Source organism: Genypterus blacodes, unplaced genomic scaffold (genome assembly GCF_046128005.1).
Source record: "Genypterus blacodes isolate CSIRO-AG114 ecotype Tasmania unplaced genomic scaffold, CSIRO-AGI_Gbla_v1 ptg000111l_1, whole genome shotgun sequence".
NCBI classification, from domain to species: Eukaryota; Metazoa; Chordata; class Actinopteri; order Ophidiiformes; family Ophidiidae; genus Genypterus; species Genypterus blacodes.
Genome location: NW_027466915.1, coordinates 4,858,458 through 4,872,821, shown reverse-complemented (window position 1 = coordinate 4,872,821; position 14,364 = coordinate 4,858,458). Strand labels below are relative to the sequence as shown.

At 41.6% G+C, this 14,364-nt stretch overlaps 1 protein-coding gene across 1 annotated transcript; it reads left to right on the top strand.

Annotated features, from left to right (window-relative positions):
* The first annotated feature begins 7,953 nt into the window (after positions 1-7,953).
* psmg1 (proteasome (prosome, macropain) assembly chaperone 1) lies at positions 7,954-14,016 on the top strand. Its single transcript, XM_076161426.1, has 7 exons — positions 7,954-8,157; positions 9,052-9,155; positions 9,480-9,625; positions 10,950-11,012; positions 11,721-11,919; positions 12,570-12,700; positions 13,848-14,016. The coding sequence occupies exons 1-7, from the start codon at positions 8,039-8,041 to the stop codon at positions 13,923-13,925; spliced, it is 840 nt and encodes a 279-aa protein (XP_076017541.1). The 5' UTR covers positions 7,954-8,038; the 3' UTR covers positions 13,926-14,016.
* Positions 14,017-14,364: the final 348 nt, after the last annotated feature.

Genomic DNA, 14,364 nt, shown 5'->3' with positions numbered 1-14,364 from the left:
GGCAATGTGTTACACAATTGAACCCAGCCAACAGAACAACAACAGCAAAGACATTAACTGCAAATTTTCAAAAAAAGAAACTGCTATTCCTAATTTGTCCATTGGGGTCGCACTGTTAAGAGTAGCAGAAAATTGTTGACACAGAACCTCAAACAGAAAAGCAGCTCGGGGACTTCTTTCTGCAACAGTGTCAACCGCGGCTGAGCTATCGTGGATCCATGTCCAGTTACACATTGGTTTTTGAATAGATTCTCTGATATTTTCGTAAATGATTGTTTTTACTGCTCTTGCCCACTTGAGTTGCCAAGTTCCTTGAGTGGCCCTCGTACTAAAACGAGTTTGACACCCCTGGTTTAAGTCATTAGCTCAAGTCACAGTTTCTTCGTCTCCTTATGCATTTTGTCCACATCTGTATCACATTTTCTAGGTGCCATTCAATATTTATTTCCCTTTTCCTTTTCTCTTTCTCTCTCATCGCTCCTTCTCTCTGTATGAAAAAAACAATCTCAAAAATGTCACAACTGCATGCTTATTGTCATGACAAATGCATTCTTAAAATATTCAACACTTAAATATTACATTATTATATTATAATCAATAAAAGTGTACTTTCAGTTTATACCCCTGAGCATATCAGATTACATTTCTGTGTACACATAGCATCAGCAGCTATGAAACCATGGCAATTGTGGGGGTGAGGATGCCTGAACGATGATCTCAGTGAAAGATTTATACACTCGATTCACACACAGTTTGACACATGATGGCATATATGTGGGTATGTTATATGAAGACTGTTGAGAGCGCTTTTTTATTATTATTCATAGGCTGTTTGGCTGGTTATATGCCTGTACCCTCACATCCCCAGCCTCTCACATATGAATGGCCCCTTAATAAAAACTAAATCACATTTATTAACCATATATAATCACACAGGCAGGCAGCCAGACTGCACTTGAAGTGTACTTGCATTCATCACACAGACCAGCAGTATAGTGCCGTCTTGGTTTGACAGTTATTACAATTTTAAGACACCAGCAGAGAATGGAAACATTCACATGGCTGCTTTAATCACTCAGGAGCATGACAGTGTGTGCTGTGTCCGAGAAGAACATATATCAACAATACTATCTAAGGAACGTAGAATGTAGTTTCTCCAAATACAATATATAATATACAATTACAATATTCTATGAAGCGCCGCTTAGGACAAAACCCATGTTAGGTTCAAACACGCACTAGTGCAACCACACACTCACTTATAAATGGACATCTCACACACCCAAATCATCCCGCATATACACTAGTGAAATTTCACACACATACTGGTAAAAGTGCCACACACACAAATGAAAGCACACATGTATCACTATGGGTGATCATACCTATCTGAATGGGTGGTGATTGTAGCGTGTCTGTGTGGTCATATCTGTCTATGTGAGAGCTGATACCTGTGTGAGTGAGAGCTTGTGGTAGTCTGAGTGTGAGCTTGAATCTGTGTGTGTGAGAGGTTGTAAAACCTTCCAGAAGTCCCGCCCTGGGTCCAACGACAGCAGCCAATAGTAGCGGGGAAGGTGGGTCGGATCGGCAACGTGATATTATTATAATTGTTGTTTAATGTTCTTGTTTATCTGACTCCATAAGATAATAAGTATTTGTGGCTAGTGATAATTTAGTCTCTGATTGGTTGATTCTGTTAAATAGATTGCCAATTCTCTGTTTAGAATGAGAGGTTTAGTTTCTGATCATTATATTAGTTCAGGAATTCGGGATTAATCTAATATTAATTATCCATTCGTAATTATGCCCAAACTGGATTGTTCGTTCAAACAGGGCGTACTCATATCACTTAAAGCAGCCGTTCTCAAACTGTGGTACACGTACCAGCAGTGGTACACGGGCTCACTGTAGTGGTACACGGAGGAATCAAATAAAAATATATGAACCAGGAGATAATTGAAATGCAACTTAAAATAATTTTATCCTTTTATAAATGTTTGCACACGGCACACTACTAACCTTTCAGATAGTAGCACTGCGTGCAGAGGGGAACTAAAAGGACGAAATCTGCGGATCAGGAGGAGGATATTTCAAGCAGCCTGGATGACTGTGAACTGAGTGCTAACGTTAGTGCAGCGCGCTTCAAAATTTCTGCTGCGATTGAACGCAACGACACACCCCTGACAACCTCTCACGTGCCGCGGCACCCCGGTTGAAAAACACTGCCTTAGACCAACAAAATATCATTCATTCTAATTCTTTCCAATATGTCAGTCCCGCTCAGCTAGTAATTATCTAGACGATTAGGCTCGCATCAGTTCAGAGCGCGTGGTGCATAAAGTCAAACTGACCAAGACAGCTGGTCCCGTCCCCTGAAGACGCGGAAATATGAGTCCCGTAGAGAATACTAAAACAATCCCATAAATGATATCAGAAGTATTTTAAAGTTTAACAATCATCAATTTATTTAACATTTGAACGTTTGAAAGTCTGGAAATAAACAAATATCACTAGTCATTACCAATTGAATTCCCATCACAAAGTATACCAGAATCCAAATACACTTTTCGTCTATGTCCCGAAGCAACGAGCAGTTAACGCAGCATTACGACAAGGGTTGCCCCTTTACCGGGAAATCCACCTTAAATGTCTAACACGCAATTGTGTGCAAACACACAGTGTACGTGGGAACTCCCTTTAACGGGAAAATAACACAGAAATCTAACATGCAACTGTGTGCAAACACACGGTGTACGTGGGCGTCCCTACTTACTGGGATTCTCCTAGAAAGGTTCCTTGGATTGACTTAAATACAGAGTGGGTATGATGCCATCAGATTTCTATGTGCCTATTGAAGTTACTGTTTTTCTTACCCTGGCTCTGGTCCCCCCCTGCTGTGTGAGGACCAGACCCCTCCTTCCTCCTTTGTTGATCTGAGATGTTTCATCTAGCATCTGTTATACATATTACATTACATTACATTACGGTCATTTAGCAGACGCTTTTATCCAAAGTGACTTTCAATAAGTGCGTTCAACATAGGTAGATAAAAGAACTTCAGGTCACAAGAAATCATAAGCGCATTTCCTTCCAAAACCAACAGCTAAGAGCATAACTAGTGCTAGAGTAGAAGTTAGGTACCAAGATGGATGAGAAACAAAGGACAAATTAGAAGACAAATAAGTGCATCAGAAGAGCTAGGACAAAATAGGTGATGTCCTAAGAGGGCGGATCCGGGTAGAGTCTTTGGAAGAGATGGGTTTTCAGCCTGCGGCGAAAGATGGGCAGCGACTCAGCTGTCCTGACATCACTCGGGAGATCATTCCACCACTGAGGTGCCAGAACAGTGAAAAGCCGTGACCGTGTCGATCGGGCGCAGGGGCCGCTGAGCAACGGGGCAGCCAGCCGCCTGGAGGCAGCAGAGCGAAGTGGTCGGGCGGGGGTGTAGGGCTTGGCAATAGCCTGGAGGTATGAAGGAGCTGTTCCTTTCACTGCCCTGTAGGCTAGCACCAGAGTCTTAAACTGGATGCGAGCAGCTACAGGGAGCCAGTGTAGAGAATGGAGAAGGATAGTCGTTTGGGAGAACTTGGGGAGGTTGAACACCGGACAAGCAGCAGCTTTCTGGACGAGCTCCAGAGGTCTGATGGCGGAAGCCGGGGCGCCAGCAAGGAGGGAGTCGCAGTAGTCCAGGCGGGAGATGACAAGAGCCTGGATCAGCACCTGCGCTGCCTTGTCGGTGAGGAAGGGACGAATCCTCCGGATGTTGTAGAGGAGGAATCTGCAGGAACGCGTCACCGATGCGATGTTTGCCGAGAACGACAGTTGGTCGTCCAGGGTCACACCCAGATTCCTCGCAGTCCGAGTAGACGTCACCACAGAGGCATCTATGGTGATGGCCAGGTCTCGGTGCGGGCAGCCCTTCCCAGGAGAAACACCATCTCAGTCTTGTCCAGGTTGAGCTTCAGGTGGTGCTTCGACATCCACCCTGAGATGTCAGCCAGGCATGCAGCAATGCGCGTCTCCACTTGGGTGTCAGAAGAGGGAAATGACAGAATCAGCTGGGTGTCATCAGCATAGCAGTGGTAGGAGAAGTTATGGGAGTGGATAACAGAACCAAGAGATGTTGTGTAGAGGGAGAAAAGAAGAGGGCCCAAAACCGAACCTTGCCGAACCCCTGGTGAGCCTACGCGGCTTCGAAACAGAACCTCTCAGTGTTACCTGGTAGGAGCGACCTGTCAGGTAGGACACAACAACAATACAATCTAATTAGCCAGTGTATAACCCAGTGTATTGAACTTAGGTCGCCCTTCTTCACCTGTTGTCACCTATCTGTCAGATCTCTCAGATCTTTTAATCTATTGTGTTATTCCCAGACTTGTTGGAGCCAGTATCCTGATTTAAGCTGTAACCTATGTTGACCTCTAGCTTCTTCATTTCATTCATCTATATTTTCATCTTGCAAGGTCATTTTGTCACAGAAGAAGCAGTTCTGGGGATACGCCAGCTGCTGAAGCACAGCGCAGTACAAATTGCACACATGGCTGTTGAAGACAGAAAAGCATATCTCTGCTTAATATACTACTACTATTACACACACTCTTGCCTTTTTGGGCATTTGGTATTTTATCTCTGTATTCAGCCTGCCTATCTATTACTTTTGTGTTCTGTCTCAGCCATTATTGGGATTTCTGCTTTCATATTCTGCTTCATCCTTATTTCTTAAGGATTTGTCCTCTTTAAGATCTCTTATATAAAATCAATTACTCCTTGCCCTCACATGTTTAGTCTCTATAACATTAGATTTTTTCCCAAAATGAAAATATTCACACCTTAAAAACATCTTATATCAGTAAACAACTACAACCAAATTCAGCACACACAGAACATTTGGAACACACTGAGGCTTTTCTGAGTGAATGTAATGATTTTCTGACAGACATCTGTGGGTCTTAAGCTTGATGCAAAACTGGATACATCTACCGTGATATAAAGGTCCTTAAACATTAATTTCAGCTTTCCTTAAACGTATGGTAACAGGTCCCATTTCCACCCCCAGCTGTACATCAGCATGCTCATGTTCATGCATATTGATTAGTATAAGTACATACAAAGCTCAGAAAGGATCACATGAGTAATTTCGTGGCATGTTCTCTGCCTCAGGGTCTCTAATGCATTACATCTCAGCAGATGTGAACTCTCCATACTGGCCTCTGTAGGCTGTGAGTGGGTTTATTATTTGGTTAATCAGTAGTGAAAGATTGGAGCTTAGCATTGTATTCTGGGAATGCTTCAGACCCTTTGACCCTGGGAAGGGTAGAAGCATACTGTATATGAAACACAAACAAATGATTATTCAGAGGTCTCAGTGAGCATATTGTGTGTGTGTGTGTGTGTGTGTGTGTGTGTGTGTGTGTGTGTGTGTGTGTGTGTGTGCAGATACAGTATCTTAGTGTGACTGTGGACCAAACTGGACAGATGGATGACAGCCCCATCCCAAGAAAGAGACTTATTCTGCATCTTTTGTTCTTCGGACTGTCCTGTTCTTTTGCTTAATGTCATTCGATTACACTGCATGTAAAAACAGATGTTAGTGTTCCTCTCTTCTAGTATTTGCCTGAAGGCTGTATCATTTTGTTACACTGCATCTGTCCTCCTCCTTCTATTCCTGCTTTCCCTGCTATGTGCTGTATATTATTAACAACAACAACCCTGCAGCGGCATCTTAGCATGTTGCTACACTCCGACACAAAACCTTTCTGCTGCTCTGTATGACCGCCTCTATATCATTACACTGCACTTGCAATGTGACTTACTCTCTATTCTACACCAGGCTTCCCTCTGCAATCTAATTTCTCTTCCCAACGCTGGATGTTTTGTGGTGACAATGAAGTATTTTTATGGCTGTGCTGATGTCATCACATTGCTGTTTGTTCCTCTTCCCTCAAGGCAGAGCTCTCAGAAAAATGAATTACACAATACAATGGAAAGGATGGATGTCCTGCAGTCAACTTCAAGCCACTTTTCCCTGGCACCCGCACAAGCTTGTGTTTTCAGCTCGGTGTACAATTGAAGATGAACTGCAAGCTTCCATTGGATAATGTCTTTACCACCCTTCCTCCCACTCTTGTTAATTATGTATTACTAAGATGAGCTGTGCATTCACGTCAGTTTTGACCTTGATTGGCATAACAGCCAAACATAGCATGCCAAGTATTCCCCCATTTAAGCCTCTGTGCATTGTAAAACCATACAGAATCTTAATGCACTGGAGATACGTGATCTTAAATCATTTATCCATTTGCTCATGCTGAACTGTGCCGAACAGGCAAGAATCATGCAGCCTGTGTACACATCTGCAGTGTACAGCAGTGCAGCTAAGATGTGAATTTTTTTTTTTTTTTCCTTATCACACCCATTCTATGTGTGAGCAGGTGTATTGTAATCACTGGTGTTTGGTTGTTTGTTGTGTTTGTCAGTCACAGTAGTAATCCAAACTGTTTCTATTAGATCAGACTTGGCTGGTTGAGGTTAGGGTCAGGACCTTCACTACCAATATGTTTTCTTCTATCAATCAGTGTTCCGTGTTCTGTTTATCAGTCACTGGTCTGGCATAGCCTGTAGATCTGTGAAGTAAGAGAGAAATGGTTGCCATCTCTGATAGAACTTATCAGTGTGGCCCCTCATAGTGTACTTGATTTTCTCAAGTTTAGACATGACTATTCTTGATGACGGCTTTTAAATTAGTATGTGGGTGAAGTCCAGTCAAGTCAATTTTATTTGTATATATAGCCCAATATCACATACAATGTCTCAAGGGGCATTACAGAGAGAGAGAGGGAGAGAGAGAGAAAGAGAGAAAGAGAGAAAGAGAGAAAGAGAGAAAGAGAGAAAGAGAGAAAGAGAGAAAGAGAGGGAGAGCGAGAGAGAAAGAGAGAAAGAGAGGGAGAGCGAGAGGGAGGGAGAGAGGGAGAGAGGGAGAGAGACAGAGAGGGAGGGAGGGAGAGAGGGATAGAAAGAGGGCGAGAGAGAGAGAGAGAGAGAGAGAGAGAGAGAGAGAGAGAGAGGCAGAGGGAGCGAAATCTGTTTAATACAGTTCCTTCTGTCATAGAATGTGGGGGTCAATGGTGTCAAATGCAGCACCACGTTTTAAAAGGACAAGCACAGAGAGAAGTCCTTAGTCTGATGCATTGAAGAGGTCATTTGTGACTTGCACTCTAAATCCAGACTGAAAAACCTGGAATAAACTATTGTCATGTAGAAAGTCACACAGCCAATTGGCAGCTGCTTTTTCGAGGATCTTGGAGAGAAGGGGAGCGTTAGATATGGGCCTGTAGTAGGCCAAAAAGCCTGGATCAAGATTAGGTTTTTAAGAAGTGGTTTAATTACAAGGACAGTGGTACATAGTCTGTTGCTAGAGAAAGATTGATTGTATCTAGTAAAGTACATTAAAAAATGTAGTGTACCGGCCTATTTGTTACACAATAACAAATAGAACGGGCCACAAAATTATTCAGGCTGGGTGTGAAAGAGTAAGTACAAGGCTTTTAGGCTTTTAAAAGAGTTATGATTAGGTTTAGGTCTAGGGTTGATCATTAGGCTTGAACAGCACCATAAAGTTATAACCCAGGAAGATCCCCCGACCATCTCCAGAATAAAATCACACTTCATATCAAAATATTAAAGCCTCCTCACTAGCTGGGCTTTAATATATTGCACAGCATGTGTTGTTAATATTAATGATATGCTAAAATAATATTATTGGCTAAATAATGCATAGGAAATTTCGTGAATTAAAGTTCATGTCCAAATACTGTTTGGGTAAGGGGTTGGTATCATGTAGCCTGAATTCACTATATGGTCATGTCACGTGTTATGAATTGACTGATCATATTTTGTTGCCGGACAACGGGTTGAAAACGCAGTTTATACGCTATTACTGTGAAGGATCTGCACCGGAAGTGACGTTGTAATAAAATGGCGGCGTACTGAAACCTCGTTGAGCCTTAACATTTTCACTTGCTCGTCCAGTACGGAAACCATGGCGACGTTTTTCGGTGAGGTTTTATCCGTTTACTCTCGAGCCGTGGAAGACGACGGCGAGGACGTGGATGAAACTGAAGAAGATGAGCAAATCCGAAGGGAACTGGAAGAAAAGAGGTAAGAGTATTAGCCAGCTACCATGAAAACAGGAAGTGATTAGGCAAAAGTTCTTTCAAAGAAACATAGCATGGAAAGGGTTTAAACTTAACGGTCTGTGGCATTGTATGTAAAACCCTGGTCTAAAGAGGAATGTTTACTGTAAGTGATCACACTGTGTCATAGGCGAGATTAGGATTTGGTCAAATCTGATTTTACTCTTTGGTTACTCAGCCTTCCTCACCATATCAGACAGGACTGGTCAGTCAGCAGGACCTATAGGTGCTGCCTCGATAGAGTCATATGCTATTTCCCACATGATGGGGTGTCTGTAGGCTGTAGAGTGCTAGCAATGTATCTCGTGCCTTCACCTGCAGGCAGTCCAAACATCCATGCAGTATAGTTATTAATCCTTTGTAAGGATGCACAATGATTCATAAATTCCGACACAACATACAAAAATAGCAGGAATGTGTCACATTTGATATTAGTAATATAACTGCAGCTGTAACATACAATGAACTGAACTCACCTGCTGCAGGCTGCGTTTCACTGGAGGTAGCTGGAGTGCTGTGTGTTGCTTGACCTGCAGCTGCATCACTGTATTACCAGTCATTTGTGTCAAAGGAGAAACTAAATATTAAGTTTAAGTGGAAAGTTTCTCAGCAATAACGTTATAATACATAATGTTACCAAGAGCGGTACATCATCTGGCAGCTCACTTGGATAAGGTTAGCTGCTTGGGATCTGTCATGATCATGCACACACACACACACACACACACACACACTAATTTCAATTTGCCATTGTATGTAGTATTGAATTTGTGTCATAAAAACTGCAGTTTAGTGACAGTTATTCACCATTAATATTGTTCTTATTTGTGATTTGCTTGTTCTTGTTGTTTTATATCAGAGAGGTTCAGCTGCAGTGGAGCCCTGAAGTCTCGGAGTCACTGAAGTGTGGAAACAAGCTGCAGTGCTCAGACCTGATTGTTGCTGTGGGCCACAATGCTGCCAGTAAGTGGACACCGACATCTGGCAGCTTGACAGCAGTCTGCACTTACCAACACACCCAACTTTGGGTTCATACACGGCCGCATTCTGAGTCCAGCGTCTTAACCGTAGTGCCTTCCTTTCTGTCAGTCTGGACAGCGGGAGGGAGTTCTGCTTTAGGCAAACTGATAGTAATGAACAATTTGTCCCATTTACAATTTTTTTAAATCACTACACGAAACAAAAATCAAACGAAAAAGAAAAGATAATCGAACTTGATGGCACTGTTAATGTTATATGGGGATGTAACATTAATGTGGAAATACTGACACAATCTGTCCTCACTAGGGTTTGTGTCCGTATATGTGCTCAACTCTGCAAAGCGGGATGCAGTGGGACATGCATCAGTGTGGAATGAGAGGAGTCGGGCTGTTGCCAAGCAAAACGATGAGGAATCGGCATGTGTGATCTACAGACTCAAGGACAACCCATCTGTGAGTCACTAACAAAGCAGTTAAAAATATGTCTCCCAGGTAACCAGCACCATGCCAGCACTTTCAACAGAAAGTTTGTATACACAGAATACATTATGAAGAGCACAGCACATTTGCTCCCTCAAAGGTTTATGCTCTTCTCCATAGCCATGAAAATTAAGTTCATCTATATTAAGCAACTGAGAGAGATTAAAGTTACCCTTTATTAATTCCCTTTGTGAATTCCCAGGGACCTGCCAGTGGACCAGCCCCAGGGCTTACGGTGCTTGCCTTGGTCAAGGGCAATGGCAGTAAAATTGACTTGAAATGAAGTTAACTAAAGTGATGTTTGGCTTATGGAGCCATTGAGGTGTAGTGGAAGCAGGGTAGCAAACATTTTTTACTGAGAAATGTGAATTCCTTTTGCAAAACTGTAAATATCTTCACTGCTCCCCTGCCCAAGACTGTGACAGGAGAAGCTGATTGGCCAGTGTGGTTGATGTTACTCACAAATCTGCTGCTATTCATTTAAGTAAAGGCCTGAAAGTGAAGACGATTTGTGCAAACTAGCTTACTTGCATTGTTTTTTTGTTAGTTTGAGCATTCTGGAGATATTTGGTGTTGACCTACCAGGTCCATAGGCCTTTGTATGGACCTTTATAGAACCCCGGGCTAATCCTGTGGAGAAGCCCCCCCCCCCCCCCCCCCCCCCCCCCCCCCCCCCATCACCTACTCCACCTGACCCTGAAACATCAGTTCTAACTGATGTGAAGCTGAGATGATGTAGGGCATTGTAAAGAAAAAGTGTATTTGTAATAATAGATTTTATAAGGGGTTAGCATCATTATAGCGTCACATCATTTTATTTGAGAATTATGGTGTTTAAAACCTCCATCTTTGCACTGTTGAAGCAATAGCTCAGTGTTCAATAAGTTTCCATTCAAAGGTCTATGGACCTGGTAAGTGAATGCCAAATACTTCCAGTGCATAAAAAACAATGTCTGTGCCCTTGTTATGTCCTAAATAAGTCTAAAAGCTTAAAAACATTCTTTACACTCCTGATTATTCTGCTATTTGCTTTCATTGTCCGGACATGTTATCTCTTAGCAGCTTTGTGATCGAATCCTTACTTACACTCGAAATTCTGATCACACAGTTAGAAAGGGAACAAAGTCTGTCATTTTGTTGAATTACGTCATTCCTGAGGTGTTTTTTTGCACATGATCCGCATACATTTGAGGCTAGTTATTTACACTACTTATTTTTTCCTCATATTTGTCTTGATTAATCTGCAAAGTAAATCTAGACTAACCTTACATAAAACTTCTGCTGAATTTCTCTTTAGGTTTTGGTTTGCCAAGTGACTGACTACATTGCAGAAGACCAGCTTTTTCAGTGGACAGAGAAGGTAAATATTATATTTAAATATTTCAGTGGGATTTCTGAAGGTGTGTAGCAACAGCCTAATAGGTTTGCAGACTTGGAGTACAAGTGGAAATTTTGGCCAGATACTGTTTTCATGAATATCCTGGAAAAGTACCACAGTTTGGAAACGAGTAATAATGAGAAGGATGTCATTGGTCAATTTGAAATGGCAAACATCTTTCACAGTTTTGTAGGAATGGGAATGTATTTTGACTTTTGGAGGTACAGAACTGAATTCTAGAGGTTTTGCTAAACAAATGCTTGAAATGAACATAGGATAGCAATCTTTTGTATGTCAATGATTTACAGTAGGCCCTTCCTATCTGTATCTTTTAGATACAGAGCTTTTAAATTTTGATATTCAATTTCAGTGAATTTTTGGGACTTTTGACTTTTTGAAGCACTCACCTGTTAAACAAATACAACAAATAAGAGAACATAAAGCAACTGTCACTGATTAAGTGTCTGTGCTAAGCTCCTTTCCAACCAAAATGCCACACTGTAATACTGAGATTTCACAATTTGTCTCTGTTAATTAGTTTTGGATATATAGATAGATACATAGCATTTAAACTCATAGTATTTGTCTCCAAATCCCTGAATAAATTAACAAACTTGTGAATGTAAATACAATTCTGCAGTATGTTTGTATATTGTGACTTGATGTCAAATGTGTTCTGTGTGTTTTTAGGTGTTCAGCTGCCTCCAGCAGAGGGCGCTGAATGTCACTGTACTGTCAGACAGTTCTGTAGCTGAGTACAAAACTGCAGACTATCTGTGTTGTAGCTCCGCCCCCTTCCTCCGTTCTCTTCACACCAAAGGGTCGATTGGTCAGCCCCTCTGCCCGGCACTGGAACAACCCAACATTGTCACTGGACTTGCAGCTGCAGGTACACTTAAGCATTTTTACTGAGCTATTTATTGGATCTAAGATATATACCAAACAGAGTAGAGGTCAGTGGGTATATCGTCGACATCTTCCTCTTTCAGCATGTTATTGTTTTACCACCATGTCCAGATGACGGTGTTGTCTCAGCAAAACACTTTTCTAAGTTTTGACGCACGAAAAATCTAACTTACTGATCTAACTGACTTGAATTTCATCACAGCAACTCATAACATGTCTTAATTGAATAAATTTGGGTTTGATTACTTTCCTCCCAAATTCATCAATTAATTTACCCATTGGGAGGTGGTTCCCCAACAAAGTATTGCTTTCTTTCTCCTACAACATGCACACCACTAGCCTGCTGTAGATAATTTTGAAGAGCTCTGGTAGTGCTCCTCCTGTTCTTCCTCGCACAAAGGTGCAGATACCAGCCCTGCTCCTGGGTTGATGCCCTTTTACGGACGGTCTCCTTTTTCACTCCTTATGTTCTGTACTGTTTGCAGAATTGTAGTTGTTGTGTTATTTAGCTCTTTAAGGCATTACTAATAGTATTGTTAACTGAACTGATGCTTTAAACACAGCATGTCACTCATTATTGAGCAGTCCCTTATGCATCTCCACTTCCATTTTCTTGTCTGTATGTTTCAACAGTACTCAGTCACTGCCAGGTCCACTGCATCCCCGCTGTCACCTACCAGTGTTACAGTGATGTCATCGGCCCTGACCAAATCACCATGGAGACATACAAGCCAATACTATCCAGGCTCGCCAAGTCCATACAGGTCACACACACACACACACACACACACACACACACACACACACACACACACACACACACACACACACACACACACACACACACACACACACACACAGAACATTAATAACAACTGCATTTCAGTAAAAAACACAAAGAACTGTACTTCAAACACAGCATTTTGGCAACTATTTATAACTAACTAACTGTTCACCAATTGTGTACGGTTTACTGGCTTTCGCTTTGCGGAGGACGCCTCCTGTGCTTTAACCACAGGTGTACCACAGAACTGAATCGTGCATTTAGACTGCCTCAGTTCATCACATTTATGTACAAAAAAATCCACTGGTTTGTCTTTCAGCACTGTGTGTTTGGTTGTTTGGTTGTTTGAGATGCGACTTTAGTTTGGACCGCTCATACTTTATTTTTTTACTATCTCCGCTTACCATCTTGCCGTCACAGTTAAGTTAAGCCTTTAGCTAACAGCTAATAGTTGACGTTTGCACAAACATTTCTGAAAGGCTAAACTTATTTTAAGTGGCATTTCAATTATCTCATGGTTCAGATATCTTTATATGATTCCTCGGTGTACCACTACAGGGAGCTCGTACCACAGTCTGAGAACCACTGATGTAGGGAAAGGAATGCAACGCAACTACCTGTGTCATTTTTCGGCTTTAGCTGCCACAAGTGGGATTGGGACAGCAGAACGTTCCCAGGATTTCCCAGTCTGTTATCTATAACAACTTTGTAATGTATTTTCATGTATTTAAAGGATTTAAATGAATATAATATGTATAATAATAATATAATAAACTCTGAGCATGTGTTTGCTTTGTATTCTCATCTCAGAGTGCACCACAACACAGTATTTTGTGTTAAAACCAAAAAAAACAAATGAATCTGGGGCCACATACCCCCAGAGCCCCCTACAGAGTTTGTCTTTGTACCTTGTAGCCTTTTTCACTGCTCTTGAGTTTGCAGGTATATGCACCTGTTACTAAGACCCAGATGCAGATACATTTCTAAATATTTTCCAGCATTGAAATCTAAATGCAAATGTAAAAACTAAAAAGAGCAGAAATCTTTCAAAGGTATTGCACATGGATATGCTTTCAAACTAGTTGGGCTGTGTGTTCTAATTGGATGTTCTTCTTTTCTGTTCGCAGTTGGACCCGTCTCCAAATGCAAATGCCAACTGCAAGTTTGTCAAAGTCACAGACATTCAGAGTAATCTGTATATCTGACATTGTTGATATTTTACACTTTGTTGTGTAGATTTATGTTAATATGGTAAAATGATGTCACATTTTAATAAATAACCATTTGCTTGAATCTTATTACTGTGTCGATTTTATTTCTTGGAGCCGCCACAGACAGAGGATAGTGGACAACGAATAGTTCAGAGAACTTGCCTCTTCACTGCAAAGACTGTCAGGGACAGAGACATGAAACTGGTAACAAATCAGCAGTCTGCTAATGGAGGACATCAGTTCAGCTCCTTTAGACTCAGTAACCTGTGATGAGGATGTGAAGGGCATGGAGCAGACAGAGCTGCTGTGCAGGTATATGAGCTCTAACGGGCCGGACAGAACACAACTTATCCACTTCACTATTACATTATTTTTGAAGTTTACTTTGTCATAGTTCTGAAAGTTCATAAATGCAAAATATGGTAGTATTGTA

Coding starts and splice junctions, on each gene's coding strand:
- psmg1 (XM_076161426.1), top strand. CDS start 8,039: ATGGCGACGTTTTTCGGTGAGGTTTTATCCGTTTACTCTCGAGCCGTG. Junction 8,158..9,051: donor AGGGAACTGGAAGAAAAGAG/GTAAGAGTATTA, acceptor GTTTTATATCAG/AGAGGTTCAGCTGCAGTGGA. Junction 9,626..10,949: donor GACTCAAGGACAACCCATCT/GTGAGTCACTAA, acceptor ATTTCTCTTTAG/GTTTTGGTTTGCCAAGTGAC.